General features: G+C 43.0%; 1 protein-coding gene across 1 annotated transcript in view; it reads right to left on the minus strand.

Moving 5' to 3' along the window:
- Positions 1-1,352: 1,352 nt before the first annotated feature.
- DIPK1C (divergent protein kinase domain 1C) overlaps positions 1,353-15,030 on the minus strand; it is an 83,031-nt gene continuing 69,353 nt past the window's right edge. Inside the window, exon 4 of the mRNA XM_044294897.1 lies at positions 1,353-1,608. Within this exon, the coding sequence (XP_044150832.1) occupies positions 1,414-1,608 (195 nt within the window). The 3' untranslated portion in view covers positions 1,353-1,413. The remainder of the gene's footprint in view (positions 1,609-15,030) is intronic.

Consider the following 15,030-nt stretch of genomic DNA (forward strand, 5'->3'; position numbering starts at 1 on the left):
ATATAATTCCACATGTGTTAATTCATAGTTTTGATGCCTTCAGTGTGAATCTACAATTTTCCTAGTCATGAAAATAAAGAAAACTCTTTGAATGAGAAGGTGTGTTCAAACTTTTGGTCTGTACTGTATATATATATATATATATATATATATATATATAGATATATATATATAGAGAGAGAGAGAGAGAGAGAGGGATAGAGAGAAGTTAGAATATTCTAAAGAGTATAGCAGTCTAGCCTTGCTAGGGCTAGAAGGAAGCACATGTGTGAATCTGACAGCAAAGCTCGTCCTGGACCCGGTATCATCTAGGACAGGACTGGAATATCTACAGAAAGCCAACCACATGTACAAAGAGAGGTGTATGGTAGGACCAGTAGAGATAACTTGTCTAAAAATAACCTATTGACTCTACTGCACCCATTTTCAGGAGTTGCCTCCGATGCCTGAGCATACCAAAGGACAGTATGGCCGACTGTGAACATCTCCACATCCTAAGGTGGATTTTGTTGAAATATACTGTGAGTACTGCAACCTGTTCAAAGAATGGAGCAAACGAGTTTGCTGCCATGAAAGAGAACAACTCTTCTAGTTGAATTGCATTTATTTAAAGTCTATATATTTAGATGCTTATGTCAGAGTCAGTTAGCCACGTGCAGATTGAGGAAGATTACTTTAAGGAGACACCTTTTGGCCTATTACTACTTGTACAGCCATGAGACCTGTGACATCTGTGTATCAACTGCTGGGCTGTTGCATGATAAGAACTGTCCTAATCTGTTTGCATTTGATTCAGTAAAGAACTGTTCTGCGGCACAACTGCCTCCTCATTGCTTCCTGCACTACTATTACACTGAAAAGTGCTGTCAACAACTGGGACTCTGCCTTGCACCTCAAAACTACTATCATCAAGGGCACCTCAACTGTCATCATGGAAGAGAACCCCAGAACGAGAGTGTGCCCTAAAGGAAGAACAGATGTGCCCTTCCCATCACTGCAGGCTGGTCAAGGGAGCTTCAGGACTGAGTGTACAACTACTACTACACATCCGGCCACTCACACACACATACGCTCCTGCTACCTGATTGCTGCATAGGATCATTAAACAGATTATAAATATTTTCCCATCCTATAATCCCTATAATCTAGCCCTGAAAGAATAATTGAATCTATTTATCTGAATGAGGGTATGAACTGTTTCATCAATCAGTTTGTAGTAAGTGACATGCTTACCATCTTTAATTATTAATTTTAAAACAACTGAGGAATATTTTGCCGCTAGATTTTCATGAATCGGTAATAACTATATAAGATATACAGTTTTCTCCTTTAAATAACACTGTTTATTTTAATGTCTTGTGCGTTTAAATGTAGAAAAGATATTTAACATCACTTGGTCAATCCACACTCCAGTCACATATATCCTCTATGTAGCTGTTTTTGACTCTCTTGAAGTAATGAATACAAGTCCGAAAAAAGTGATTCCATATTTGTAGACTTTGCACATTCCTGCACAGTCTTATGTAGTTCAGCTTGAAGAGGAAAGGGACGAATAGACCCCATCATAGTCTGAGTGAACCATTGCCGAAATATCTTGTCACAGATGACCTAGAAGAAGGGAAATATATTATTCAACTATTTCAAACAAATGTAATCATTCATTTTCTAAGCTTTTCCTTCAGAACTTTCCAAATCCCATCTCAAATGCACTCGATCACAAAACAGAGCAACCTTTGTTGTTTGTGCTGTTTCCCTCCTTAGGAAGAGGTTTCCATGGACTGAATCTTTTAGGATTTAAGAGTTTCAGTATATACTTTAATGACAGGGTTTCTTTTGGCAGGATAAATTAGATTTTCTTGTCTGCTGACATTTCCCATTGTATGAATGGCTCTAAACAGAAACAAGAAGGTTCCTTGGAGTGTTCTGCTTCATCAAGAGCAGACATAATCTGTATGTTTGTAAACAAGAAAAGATTCCCCTACTGTATTTTACAGTATAGCTGCCGCATATGTGGCTAGGTTAAAGTGGTTGTTTGGTCATTTACATTTTTTTTTTTAAACACTCGGAATGGTGTAAGAATAATAAAAGACAGATTTTCTTAACGGTTTGAATAAAACTGCGCTAGTCACATTATGTTGCCTATTACACAACACATATGAATTAATGGCTTTTGAAAATCCTTAAAGATGTTATCCAAAGTTTAAAACATGCCCCCCCCAATGCCCGGGTCCCTCATATAGATTATACTTACCCCGCTCCCTGGCACTCGCGTCACTCCTTTGATCCACACAACGGGGAGATGCAGAGGTGGCCGTGAGGGGATCAGGAGAGACGCGTTTCGGGGCCAAACGTTGCCCCTTCCTCAGTGGAAGGGGCAACGTTTGGCCCTGAAACGCTTTTGGTGAAAGACCCCCGGATAAAACACAGGAATTTTCCTCCAACATATGCCGAAATAATCCAGGCTGATTTCCACTAAAATACGAACACCCTGTGAGTAACCAAGTCCTGACACGCCAACTACTAAAGTATGCAGCACGAAGATACAAAGTATCGTGTCTGAGTAAAGTTAACGTGGGAGAAGGCGATTTGAGTCTCAAGGAATACCGGCTCTTAAGAACTACGGAGCGGTGCCCAGAGTACTTCAGGGTGACGGCAGTGGAAGCCTGTGAGTTAATAACTACGGCACGAGTTTGGATCATAATTTCAACAGTGGAAAATCTCCAGTGCTGCGCAGTGAGTATAGCGGGACGCCGCGACAATACACTCACTAATTACCAGCCACCAAAACTGCAGTATTTTAAATCAGTAAGAGGGAATTTGTTTTTGTGGGTAACAAAGAACATCCAGAGAAGACAGTCACTAGCCGCAAGGTAACCAAGCGGCTAGTCTGGTTCTCAAGACCCCATTGTCCACTAAGTATCGCATCTCCAAGAGACTATCACATGGATATGTCAGCCCAATAGCCATATTGTGGTTTTTTATTACCCAACGATTTATTATACAATTTTAGTAAGCTGTTTAGTGTTTTATATATATTATTATATCCCCGAGGTATATCTTTTTATATATGTTATGATTAAATGTTTATATGTTCAATAGATTGCATGGTTTCACATAAAGAGTGAGTGCCCAGTATTTTTATCTTCATTCGTGTACTTGTCAGAGGAGGGGTGATTCCTCTTTACTGTGAGCACCACCACCTGATTTTATTCACTCCTGTGCGTCACACAAGCTAATTCGATGTATGAAAGTGTTCAGTACTACGTAGGATGGGTGTGGCTATGCTTAGGATATATTAAAAGGATAACCGATGTTGGAGTTCAGGATCCGTTCCATCGCTCGGGTAAGGGGGGGGGGGGATTGGGTTTTAGTTGGGCAGGGAGGGTTGGTCCTATGTTCATTAATTACAATCCCATTGAGATGCTGTGGGGTGACTTGAAAAGGGCTGTACGTGCAAGAAACCCCTCAAACATCTCACAGCTGAAAAAGTTCTGCATTGAGGAGTGGGGTAAAATTTCCTCAGACCGATGTCGAAGACTGGTAGATGGCTACAAGAACCGTCTCACTGCAGTTATTTCAGCCAAAGGAGGTAACACTCGCTATTAGGGGCAAGGGTGTCCTATCTTTTTCCTCAGTTAGAATAGGCATTTTTGTAGAATGACATTTACAGAAGATCTTGAAAAGACTTTTCTTCAGTTTTCTTTGTTTAGTTGGATTACTTTAATCTCTCTGTATTGTTGAAACGGAGATGAAATAACCTTTTATTAAAAATGTTACAAAAAACCACATGCTTTCAAAGGGTGTCCTAATTTTTTCACATGACTGTATATATATATATATATATATATATATATATACTTATAACCTATATATGGCAAATTTCCCCCAAGCACGGGAGCCCACCCAGCTGATGCCGCCTAGATGACTGGACAATTATGTCCAGTTGCGGTCACCTTAAAAGACAGAGGATCAATACAGGGCCGGAGATGTTTTGCATTACAGGGACAGGAGAGCAAAGAGCTTCCCTGCCCCTGTATGCTGTGTACCTCTGGAGCTGTAATTACAGCGCCAGAGGTATGCGGTCTCTTCACAGGTGGGAGGATCAAAGCATCACCCTTGCCTGGAAGCGCGTGCCAGGACGCGCAGGCTGGTGCGGTGACGTCATATTATCGCGCCGGCCCGTGTGTACTGGGCTGCAGCGTGGGAGGCGTGAGAGCAAGCGCCGTAGGGTTTAAATAATCTGGAGGTGCTGCGCTCAGAAGGTAAACTGAGCCAAGCAGCCCAATGGAAGAGAATGATCCCCAGGATGACGAGCAACCCCTGGAGACGAGCAATTAACCCCTGGATGGTTGAGTACCCTATACCAGCAACGATTAAACCCTGCTATAACCCTTGCCCTGCATTAACCCCTGAACCACCAATCCATAAAACCCTGCTATAGCCCCTGCCCTGCATTAACCCCTGAACCACCAATCCATACCCTATACCACCAACTAACCCCCACAATATTAACCCCTTCACTGCTTCCATACCAATCCCACTACCACACATTAACCCCTGCAATATTAATGCATTGCCCTGATCATTAACCACCAACACATTTGCCACTAATACCTTGGGTTAACCCTTTTCACCAACCCTGCATTAACCCTTGCAGGACCACTCCTGCAACCCCTGATTGCATTTAACCTCTTGTTTTCCGTATCGACAGTGTGTAGCCAGGTGGATGGGAGCTGCTAAATAACGTGTTTGGGGTGTAATTGTGTAAGATATTGTATTGTGTTTAGTGTAGTTAGGTGTATTGTAGTGTTGTTAATATATTACTGTGACTATAAGTATATATATTTATTTGTCCATTGATATGAATATATATAGTTATAGCAATAATTAGACTGTAGACCTGTTATTGTGTAATAAATACGTTATTATTCATAGAACAGCGTATAGTCATTTATTGTAGTAGTCGCCGCCGTAGTAGTAATTCACACGTAGTTCAGTTCATAGTAAGAGCAACAAGGAAGTTAGTATTTATAGTATAAATAGGCGGTTTCATCAATAGACGACTCACGCCTATTTATGAATATTAACGCAAAATATTAATAATTAAAATTTCCTTTTACAGTAGGCTAAAATTATTTGCGAACTTGGCAATGGAACATAATCGTCCTAGGAATTCCTTCTTTCAGTATCTTCAGAATCAGTCCCTCATAAAAGCATATGATGGTTCTCTGTCAAGGTTTGTAATCCCAATATCAATAATCTCAATAAAATACATTAAAATTTGTGGGTGTAACATGAACATTTTTTGAAAAGTTTAAGTGGTATGAATATTTTTTGAAGGCACTGTACGTGTAGATGGATGATCAATTGACTCTTCACAGCAGCTAGGAGCTTAATAGCTAGGAATTGGAGGAAGAAAGCTACCCTCACACTAGTCAGATCCTGAACTAGTTGATAAAGCTAATTGTCTTTCTGGGTAGTTGAAGTCCCCCATAATAACAACCTCATGACTATTTGCCGCCTCATCTATCTCCCTTAGTAATAGATTTTCAGTGCATTCTGTTATATTAGGTGGTTTATAACAAATTCCTATCAGTATTTTATTATTGTTTTGTCTCCATGTATTTATTACTTCCCACAATGACTCCACATATTCATTACCCACAGATCTTCCCGGAGTGTGGGCTTTAGACAAGATTTTATATAAAGGCAAACCCTTCCTCTCGCTGTTTTTAGCAATCCTTCCTAAACAGACTATAACCCTGTACGTTAACTGTCCAGTCATAGCTATCATCCATCCAAATCTCAGTTCTTCCCAGTATATAATCTTCCTATGCACACATAACTAATTACAGTTCACCAATTTTATTAGTTAGGCTTCTGGCATTAGTATACATAAAGTTAAGTGATTGGATATTTACTATTCTACACCTTTCCTTATGAACTGTTGTAGTCCCTCCCTCCATTCCATCCCCAATTCCATTACCTCACCCCATGTTACTATCTCCACTTCCCCTTCTATAAGGTAGTCACTCCCCCACAGTCCCTAGTTTACACACTCCTCATACGTGTAACTATTTGTTCTCCCAAAACAGCTTCATACCGCATACCTACCTCTAACTTTGTCATTGTGCCAATGTGGACCATGACCCAGCCCCTCCCAGTATTCTATCAACCCAGTTTTCGATATGTTGAACCTGAGTGCCAGGGAGACAACATACAGTTTGACAATCCCATTCTTTGCGACAGATCTCCCTATCTCTACTCTTAATTATTGATTCTCACACTACCAGCACCTGTCTGCCCTGACCTGCACTCCTGGTCCTCTTCTTACTAGGGCTGATATTCCCCTGACTGGCAGAGGAAGTGCCTTGCTGCTGCAATACTATCCATGAACTGACATCCCCTTATCTGCCAACTTTTTGGGTTGTGTCATTAGAGGGCTAGCTTCCCTGGCACTATTCCCTCTACCCCATCTTGCAACTGTTACCCAGCTAGCGACCTCACTCGGTGACCGATCCTGAGAAAATGAACATAATAATGTCAACATATCTGGTCCACAGTGTAGTAAATTGTGTCCAGATAGAATTAGCCTCAGTAAAGACCATCGTGTCCACCCACCAGCCCAGGATCAAATTTGTATATGTGGGCGGGGCCAGGGGTGCACCACAAATGAGGTGAGGTGAGGCGATCGCCTCAGGCAGCACCAGGTAGGGGCAAGAGGGGGTTAGCAGAAGGGCCATTGGCAATGAGAGCTTCCATTGTGGAAACACTCATCTCTACATATTCAACTGAATAGCTGTACTCAGGACAGCAATTCAGTTGAATGCTGCGACGATGCATGGGAGCAATGTCTCCCTGTCCCATTGTTTCCTCTAATAGGCTTTAGTCCTAGTTCCTCTAGCCTAACATAGGCTGGTGTCAACATTATCGCGCTGCCTGAGCCGGGCTGTATAGAGCTCAGGGCACAGAGGTATGTGTCTTTCACTATATCCAATAATTATTGAAGGTGAACTATCGGCATGGTAATAGTATTTTCATGTGGATTATCCGTTTCTGCAGTATAGTATTGGGAAGCACAGTGGGCATAGTATTAGAGGTGGCAGGATGGGGTGGGGAGGAGGATGGAAAAGTAGTTGTCAAACTCTGCAGAGACAATAGATGGCTGAAAGAAATCATCATAGTGGTCTGGTCTGAATGGAGAAGATAAAGAAAGAGAACATCTCCATCAGAGAAGACATCACTGTATGTAAGAGGTTGGTGTATCACCCTGTATGTTTTGTAGCTCTATATGTAATGTTTTCCAAGTATGTCTTTAACAGTAGGGGTGAAGGGAAGGGGTTAGGTTAATAAACTGGCATTGTGTGGGGGAGCGCTGGTCCAGTCAGTTCACCTCAGGCAGCAGAAAGGCTAGGTGCACCCCTGGGTGGGGCATCTATTCTGTTTTTAGGCAGGGCATTACAGTATAGAGACATATACTAGGGGAAACTTTCTCTTCCTATAGATAGGCACCATCCACCTTCTATTATTTATTTCCCACAATAGAGGGATTTCATGAGCATTTAATATAGGTCACGTTTTATGGTGGTGGTTCTGTGACTGAATTCATTTCCCACTGCCAATCCTATAAGTCTCACAGACAGTTGACTTGCTGGATCTGTGATTTACAATGTTGTTTTTTTTTAGCCTATGCTAGGTTGATCAGAGTGTATTCCCTATTAATGCCAAAGTTTTAATAAAGCTCCCCTAATGAGCTACCTTCTGTAATCACAAATACAATCCTGGATCCAAAAGGTATCATCAGTGTTACGGATCATGAAAAAATAAAATAAAAATACTGTACTCTTTATTAGTTCAAGAGACACACTGAATTATACAAGTTGATGTTAAACCATGTTAAAAATATAACAAAAGGTTAAACAACTAACAGATTTTAATTTTGAGAAATGCCAAATTGAAGTGATCATTGATATTTTGCTGGTGCAGTGAAACAATGCAGGCCATAGTGCCAAAAGCCTTATATGTCCTGACCTCTGAGCCAAATACCAGTGATATGGCTCTTAACCTAGCGTCAGCTGCCAGTCTTGTAGCTCTGACCCTGTTGCCAAGTTTCAGTGATGCTATGAGATCCCTGCTTGCACTGGTCCACCATAGTCTCCACAGCTGACAACAGCTGAGGAGCCATATACAGCGAGCCTGAAAGCAATATGCATTTCCTAAGCTATTGGCTGCTTTTGCTATGATAAAGCTTGAGTGTCTGACATGCATGTATAATGTGACCGTATCATAAGGAAGAGATACTATATGGTTGTGTTAACTACGGAAAGAATTTACAGAAGAGCTCATTTTTTTCATGTTCATGCTGCCTTATACTAATCACTTAAATGAAGCATGTCACATCAAATATGCTGCCTGATCTTTAGACACAATGTGATAGAGCATGAAGTTTAAAAAAGTTTTAAAAGGAAGTGCAAGTTAATTGTTTGCCGCCCCCCCCCCCCCCCCCTTCTCTGCGCCCTCAAGCAGCCGCTTGGGCTGCCGTATGATAGAGCCGGCCCTGGGCTAGATCGCCTCTAGCATGTCCGCAATATACCTGTATACCTGTAAAAATCATTTTATAGATATGTAAACCTTCTTGGAGCCCAGCCAAGCCCCCTTGTAAAGGAGCCCAGCACCGCCTGCGTCCTCCGAATCTCCTCCTTGCTCACAGTTAGATCTCCGTAATCTCGCATGGTGTTCCTTCTCTGTGCTAGAATCAGCCTCAGGGAAGGAACTGCGCATCGCGAGAATACGGCGATCTAACTGTGAGCAAGGAGGAGATTCGGAGGTGCTGGGCTCCTTCACAGCGGGGCGTGGCTGGGCTCCAAGAAGGTTAGTACGGCCCCTTGGGCTCCTTACTAGGCTGATTTACATATATATATATATATAAAATAATTTTTTAAAGACAATAAAAGGACACAGCGCTATGGGACAGGTATATTGCGCACATGCTAGCGGCGATCTAGCTGTGCATGTCCGCATCTCTATAGGGTAAAAAGAGGTGACAGAATCTCTTTAAATGGTTGCTTCACTATAGGCTTGAAGTAGTTATTCCAGAACCCCAAACATTTTGAACAAGGGCAAGAATGATCTAAAATATAGATGAGCAAATCGATTTGTATTATCAGCAGGACATCCTGCAGGTGAAAAATTTCCCACCTGCCGCTAGATTGACACGGCCAAACATTTAGACCGAATCTGACAATTTCCTTCCTGTGCCGCTGCTCCAATTGGCAGACCGAGGATAGAGGCTCGGCTTTGGCTTGGCAGCAGCAACTGGTAGCAGCGCCTACAGGTAAAGAACTGCTAATGAGATAATTTGATTTGTTATAATCCATTTGCTCATTTCTAATTTAAAATATTAAAAACAAAATAAATCAAGTTTACACAGCTGCTGAACACCCTCTCCTCCCCTCTTTCCACCCCAGCACTGCATCTAAGGTGGTCCCAGTGGTCTTTGTTTCCGCTGCTGCAGGGATGACATCAACGACTACTCTATCTGATCACTGCAACCAATCACTGGTCTCACCAGGGATAATTGCCATGTCATAGTTACAATGCCAGTCTGAATACGGCAATGATGTGCAGAACTACCTCACATGATCGCTGATATGACTGGCTGCAGTGATCACATGGAGAAATCGGTGAGGTTATCATAGCACCAGAAACAGAGAACCTGGGACTACCTACCAGACTGGTGGTACTGAAACAGAAGGGGATTCAGTGGGTAAGTAAGGCTTAGTTTTGATCAAAAATTTTGAGGATCTTGGAAAAAGTCTGTAAAGGATTAAAAAAAATATGATATGGCGATGCTAGGGAGACTCGTCGCAGTCGTAGCTTTCTATTGGCTGCTTCCCCCTGTTGCCGGATGTTTTGATACACGCGACAGTGCGGGGATGAAGAGCGACACAGGTGCCGGGAAGCAGGGTAAGTATAATCTATATGAGGGGCCTGGGCATTGGGAAGGGGGTCATTATAGGGGTTGGATAACCCTTTTAAAACTGCATGTTTAAGTACCTTTAAGTACCTTCCTTTCCCACCCTAATTGGATGTGCAGATCAAAGATATGCCCTGCAAAAAAACAGCGATTAACTATCTGCAAATCAATATGTTACATTTTGTCTGTGCTGTTTACATAAGTGGCCATAACAGCTACAAAAAGTAGGCTTAAAAAGTCAAGATTATTGCATTTTGCTTTAAAAAAAAAAAAAGTTTTGTAGACTTGTCTTTTTTTTCCCTTTTTTCAGTGCACTCCTGCTTGATGAGCTGCTGCCCATCCACGAAGAGAGAGGTCCTCCAGATCATGTCAGTAAAAAGGAAGAATAAGCTGAAAATGACACTGGAGAGCAGCCTTTTTTGCATTGATATAGTTAAAATAATGGTGAATATTACTCCAGATATTCTTATTTTCTAATTTATGGGATACCCCCTTTAAAAGAGAATATATCTTTTTTATTACACAAATTCAAATTCTTTTAGGTCATAAATCGTCCACAGGGCCGGCCTTAGGTGTTCAGGCGCCCTGTGCGAGCTAACCTTGTGGCGCCCCCCCCCCCCCCCAAAAAAAAAAAAAAACACTGCTTGTTGCTGACATCATGGCATAGGCTGGCTGACTATCCAACCAAGTAGTTACCAGCCCGCACACACCCCAAAGGCCGGTGTAATGTTATACTTCCCTACTTCGTGAGATTTCCCTACCTTCGTCACTTCCGGTCGCACCGGACATGACGTGAGGAGGTGTGCAGCGCCGTGCAGGCGCACAATGACAGGTTAGGGAAATTTCACAGCAGAGTGCACATGCGCCGGGAGCCTCGCCGGCGGTTAGGGTAGGGAAAAACTATGGGCCAGTGTGCAGGCGCAGTGATCGGATGGATGTTCTCAGCTGGACACCGGCCGACACTGCGCATGCACCGGGAGCCTCGCCAGCGGTTAGGGAAGGGAAAAATTACGTACGGGCCAGTGCTTTTTCCCTACCCTAACCGCTGGTGAGGCTCCCAGCGCATGCGCAGTGTCGGCCGGTGTCCAGCTGAGAACATCCATCCGATCACCGCACCTGTGCACTGGCCCATAGTGCGCCCCCCCCCAATACCCCAGTATAATAAACATTGGTGGCGCAGTGGGCCCCCCCAATATAACAAACATTGGTGGCGCAGTGCGCCCCCCCAACACCCCAGTATGATAAACATTGGTGGCGCAGTGCGCCCCCCCAACACCCCAGTATGATAAACATTGGTGGCGCAGTGCACCCCCCCAACACCCCAGTATAATAAACATTGGTGGCGCAGTGGGCCCCCCCAACACCCCCATATAATAAACATTGGTGGTGCAGTGGGCAGTGCCAATGAGGGTTAAAAAATAAAAAAATAATTAACTCACCTCCTCCAATTGATCGTTTCCTGTTCTTTCTTCATGACCTGTCAAAGGACCTGTGGTGACATCACTGTTCTCATCACATGATCCATCACATGATCCATCACCATGGTAATGGACCATGTGATGAGCTCAGTGACGTCACCACAGGTCCTGAAGAAAGAACAGGAGACCGGCAGCTACGCGATCAACTGGAGGAGGTGAGTTAATTTTTTAAATTATTTTTTAACCCTCATTGGCACTTCCCACTGTGCCACCAACGTTTCTTATACTGGGGTGTTGGGGGGGGTGCACTGTGCCACCAACGTTTCTTATACTGGGATGTTGGGGGGGGAGGGGGGCGCACTATGCCACCAACGTTTCTTATAAAGTTATACAAATACAGGAGGCGGGTGCCGGAATCAAATAGCCGGCACCCGACCTCTGTGACAGGGAGCTGCGATCAGCGGCAGTTAACCCCTCAGGTACCGCACCTGAAGGGTTAACTCAACTGCCGCTGATCGCAGCTCCCTGTCACAGAGGTCGGGTGCCGGCTATTTGATTCCGGCACCCGCCTCCTGTATTTGTATAACTTTATAAGAAACGTTGGTGGCACAGTGGCCACAGCCCCTCCCCTCCTCCTCCCGTCTCTCTTCTTATTGGCAGCGGCGGGGGCAGCAGGCAGGTCAGACACAGGGGAGGAGGAATCAGGTCAAACAGGGGAGGGGGAGATGGAGGGGGCGCCCCGAGGTAGAACACAAGTGCAGCCTCGCCTGCCGCATATACATTGCGAGCTGTCGGCCGCCCAGCGCCCCTGTTGCTATGGCGCCCTGTGCGGCCGCACAGCCCGCACACCCCAAAGGCCGGCCCTGATCGTCCATAGAGAAGAGCAGCTACAAAGACATGTCTCTGGAGGACCCAGCACATCTGTATGATAGCATGTAGTCCCTCAGTTTGCCTTGTGATGGAGCCGCAGGGGTATGGGGTACTTGCTGCTAAGTTACATTGCTGGAGGCTCCAGCAGTGGCATACACTGTGATCAGCTTATTGTTCAACTGTTTCTATGTATGGTTACCTTGATAAATACAGAACATTCTACTTCTGTGACTTTCTGAAGGACATCCCACGTTCAAAAACCCATGATTATGAGATTTTTCCAAGCAATGTTTTTGCTATGAACTTCCCAATGTGTTACCTTTGTATATATTCTTCAGCCACATATAATTAAGTGGATTGCTGTTGTTGCTTTATGTATCCATTTTCAAATTATAGCCTGTAGTGTAGCAATGGTTGAGGAAGCTTTATTTTCAGCTAAATATAAAGTGCCTTGTATGAAATATCACCGCAGGCAGCTAATGGTGGCTAATAGCTGAGCCATTTCTATACATCTGGGCTGATTTCCAAAAAATTTCTGAAAAACTGATTTTAATATGATATTAACCAGAGCCTGGAGGCCAAAAGTACAGCGAATGTGTGCTTATGAAGTCTTAACATAATCCATAAACAGCATGGATTGAATAGAAGTGATGAGTGGGCAGCGTATCGACCTGATGCTCTGTTTCTCTACAAGAGGGCAAGATGCAGTAATATGAAGCTTTGTAATAAAGTAGTATGCAGTATATGCCATATGTGTGTGGTCATTATATATATACAGTTGAAACCAGAAGTTTACATACACTATTTAAAAAAGACACATGCATGTTTTTCTCAATATCTGACATGAAATCAGAATAAACCTTTCCTGTTTTTGGTCAATTAGGATTACCATAATTATTATTATTTGCCAAATGCCAGAATAATGAGAGAGAGAATGTTTTAAGGCATTTTATTACTTTCTGCAATGTCAAAAGTTTATATACATTTCATTGCCCTTAAACTGTATGACTTGGTTCAAACGTTTTGGATATCCTACCACAGGCTTCTCACAATAGTTGGTCAGAATTTGGGCCCATTCCTCCTGACAAAACTGGTGTAACTGAGCCATGTTTGTTGGTCGCCTTGCTCGCACCTGCCTTTTCAGCTTTGCCCATACATTTTCAATAGGATTGAGATCAGGGCTTTGTGATGGCCACTCCAAAACATTGACTTTGTTATCCTTAAGCCACTTTGTAACCAGTTTGGCAGTATGCTTCGGGTCATTGTCTATTTGGAAGACCTATTTCCGCCCAAGCTTTAACTTCCTGGCTGATGTCTTGAGATGTTGCTTCAGTATTTCCACAAAATCTTCTTTCCTCATGATGCCATCTATTTTGTGAAGTGCACCAGTCCCTCCTGCAGTAAAACAACCCCACAACATGATGCTGCCACCCTTGTGGTTCACAGTTGGGATGGTGTTCTTAGGCTTCCAAGCTTCTCCCTTTTTCCTCCAAACAAAATGATGGTCATTATGGCCAAAAAGTTTAATTTTAGTTTCGTCAGACCACAGGAGATGTCTCCAAAAATGTAGGTCTTTGTTCCTGTGTGCATTTGCAAACATTAATCTGTCTTACGTTTCTTTTGGAGTAATGGCTTCTTCCTGGCAGAGTGCCCTGTCAACCCATGTTGATACAGTACTCATTTCACTCTGGATATTGATACAATCTTACCAGCTTCCGCCATCATCTTCACAAGGTCTTTTGCTTTTGTTCTTGGATTGATATGCACGTTCATATCTGGGACACAGAACCCGTCTCCTTCCTGAGCAGTATGATGGCTGGGCATTTCTATCTTGTTTGTACTTGCGTATAATTGTTTGTTCAGATAAATGAGGCACCTTCAGGTATCTTGAAGTTGCACCCAAGGTTGTGCCAGACTTGTGCAAGTCCACAATTCCCTTCCTGATATCTTGGCTGATTTCTTTAAACTTTCCTATGATGCCACACAAAGAAGCAGTGTATTTCAGGTGTGCATTTAAATACATTCACAGGTGTGTCTCTAATTAAGGCCTCATGCACACGACCGTTGTGTGCATCTGCGTCCGTTCTGTCATTTTTCACAGTTTAGCGGAGGTCCCATTCATTTCTATGGAGCTGTGAAAAAAAACTGATAGTCCTCTGTTTTTTCTCCGCGTCCGTAATCCGTGATCCGTGATTCCAGTCCGTCAAAAAAATATAACCTGTCCTATTCTTGTCAGTGGAAAACGGAGGACGGACCCATTCAAGTCAATGGGTCTGTCAAAAAAACGGATGCACAACTGGTATGTCATCCGTGTCCGCGTCCATGTCCGTTTTTTTCTACAAGACCTTGGTGCAATAAAATGACACTTTTCATTAACCTTCCTTTTTTTTCCCCTGTCAGACAAAAAAAATAAGGAAGACACAAGGAAACACAACTGAAGCAAAATCGGACACGGACCACTGAAGCCAAATCACTGACACTGAAAAAACACTGTTGTGTGCATGAGGCCTAACTCAGATGTTGCCAACAAACCTAACAGAAGCTTCCAAACACATGACATCATCATATGGGTAGTCCAGAATTGTTTAAAGGCATAGTAATCTTAGTGTATGTAAACTTTTGACTTTGCAAAAAGTAATAAAAATGCCTTAAAACATTCTCTCTCTCATTTTTCTGGCATTTGGCAAATAATAAAAATTATGGTAATCCTAATTGACCAAAAACAGGAAAGGTTTATTCTGATTTCATGTCAGATATTGAGAAAAA

This window comes from Bufo gargarizans, chromosome 5 (assembly GCF_014858855.1).
Source record: "Bufo gargarizans isolate SCDJY-AF-19 chromosome 5, ASM1485885v1, whole genome shotgun sequence".
In the NCBI taxonomy this organism is placed as follows: Eukaryota; Metazoa; Chordata; class Amphibia; order Anura; family Bufonidae; genus Bufo; species Bufo gargarizans.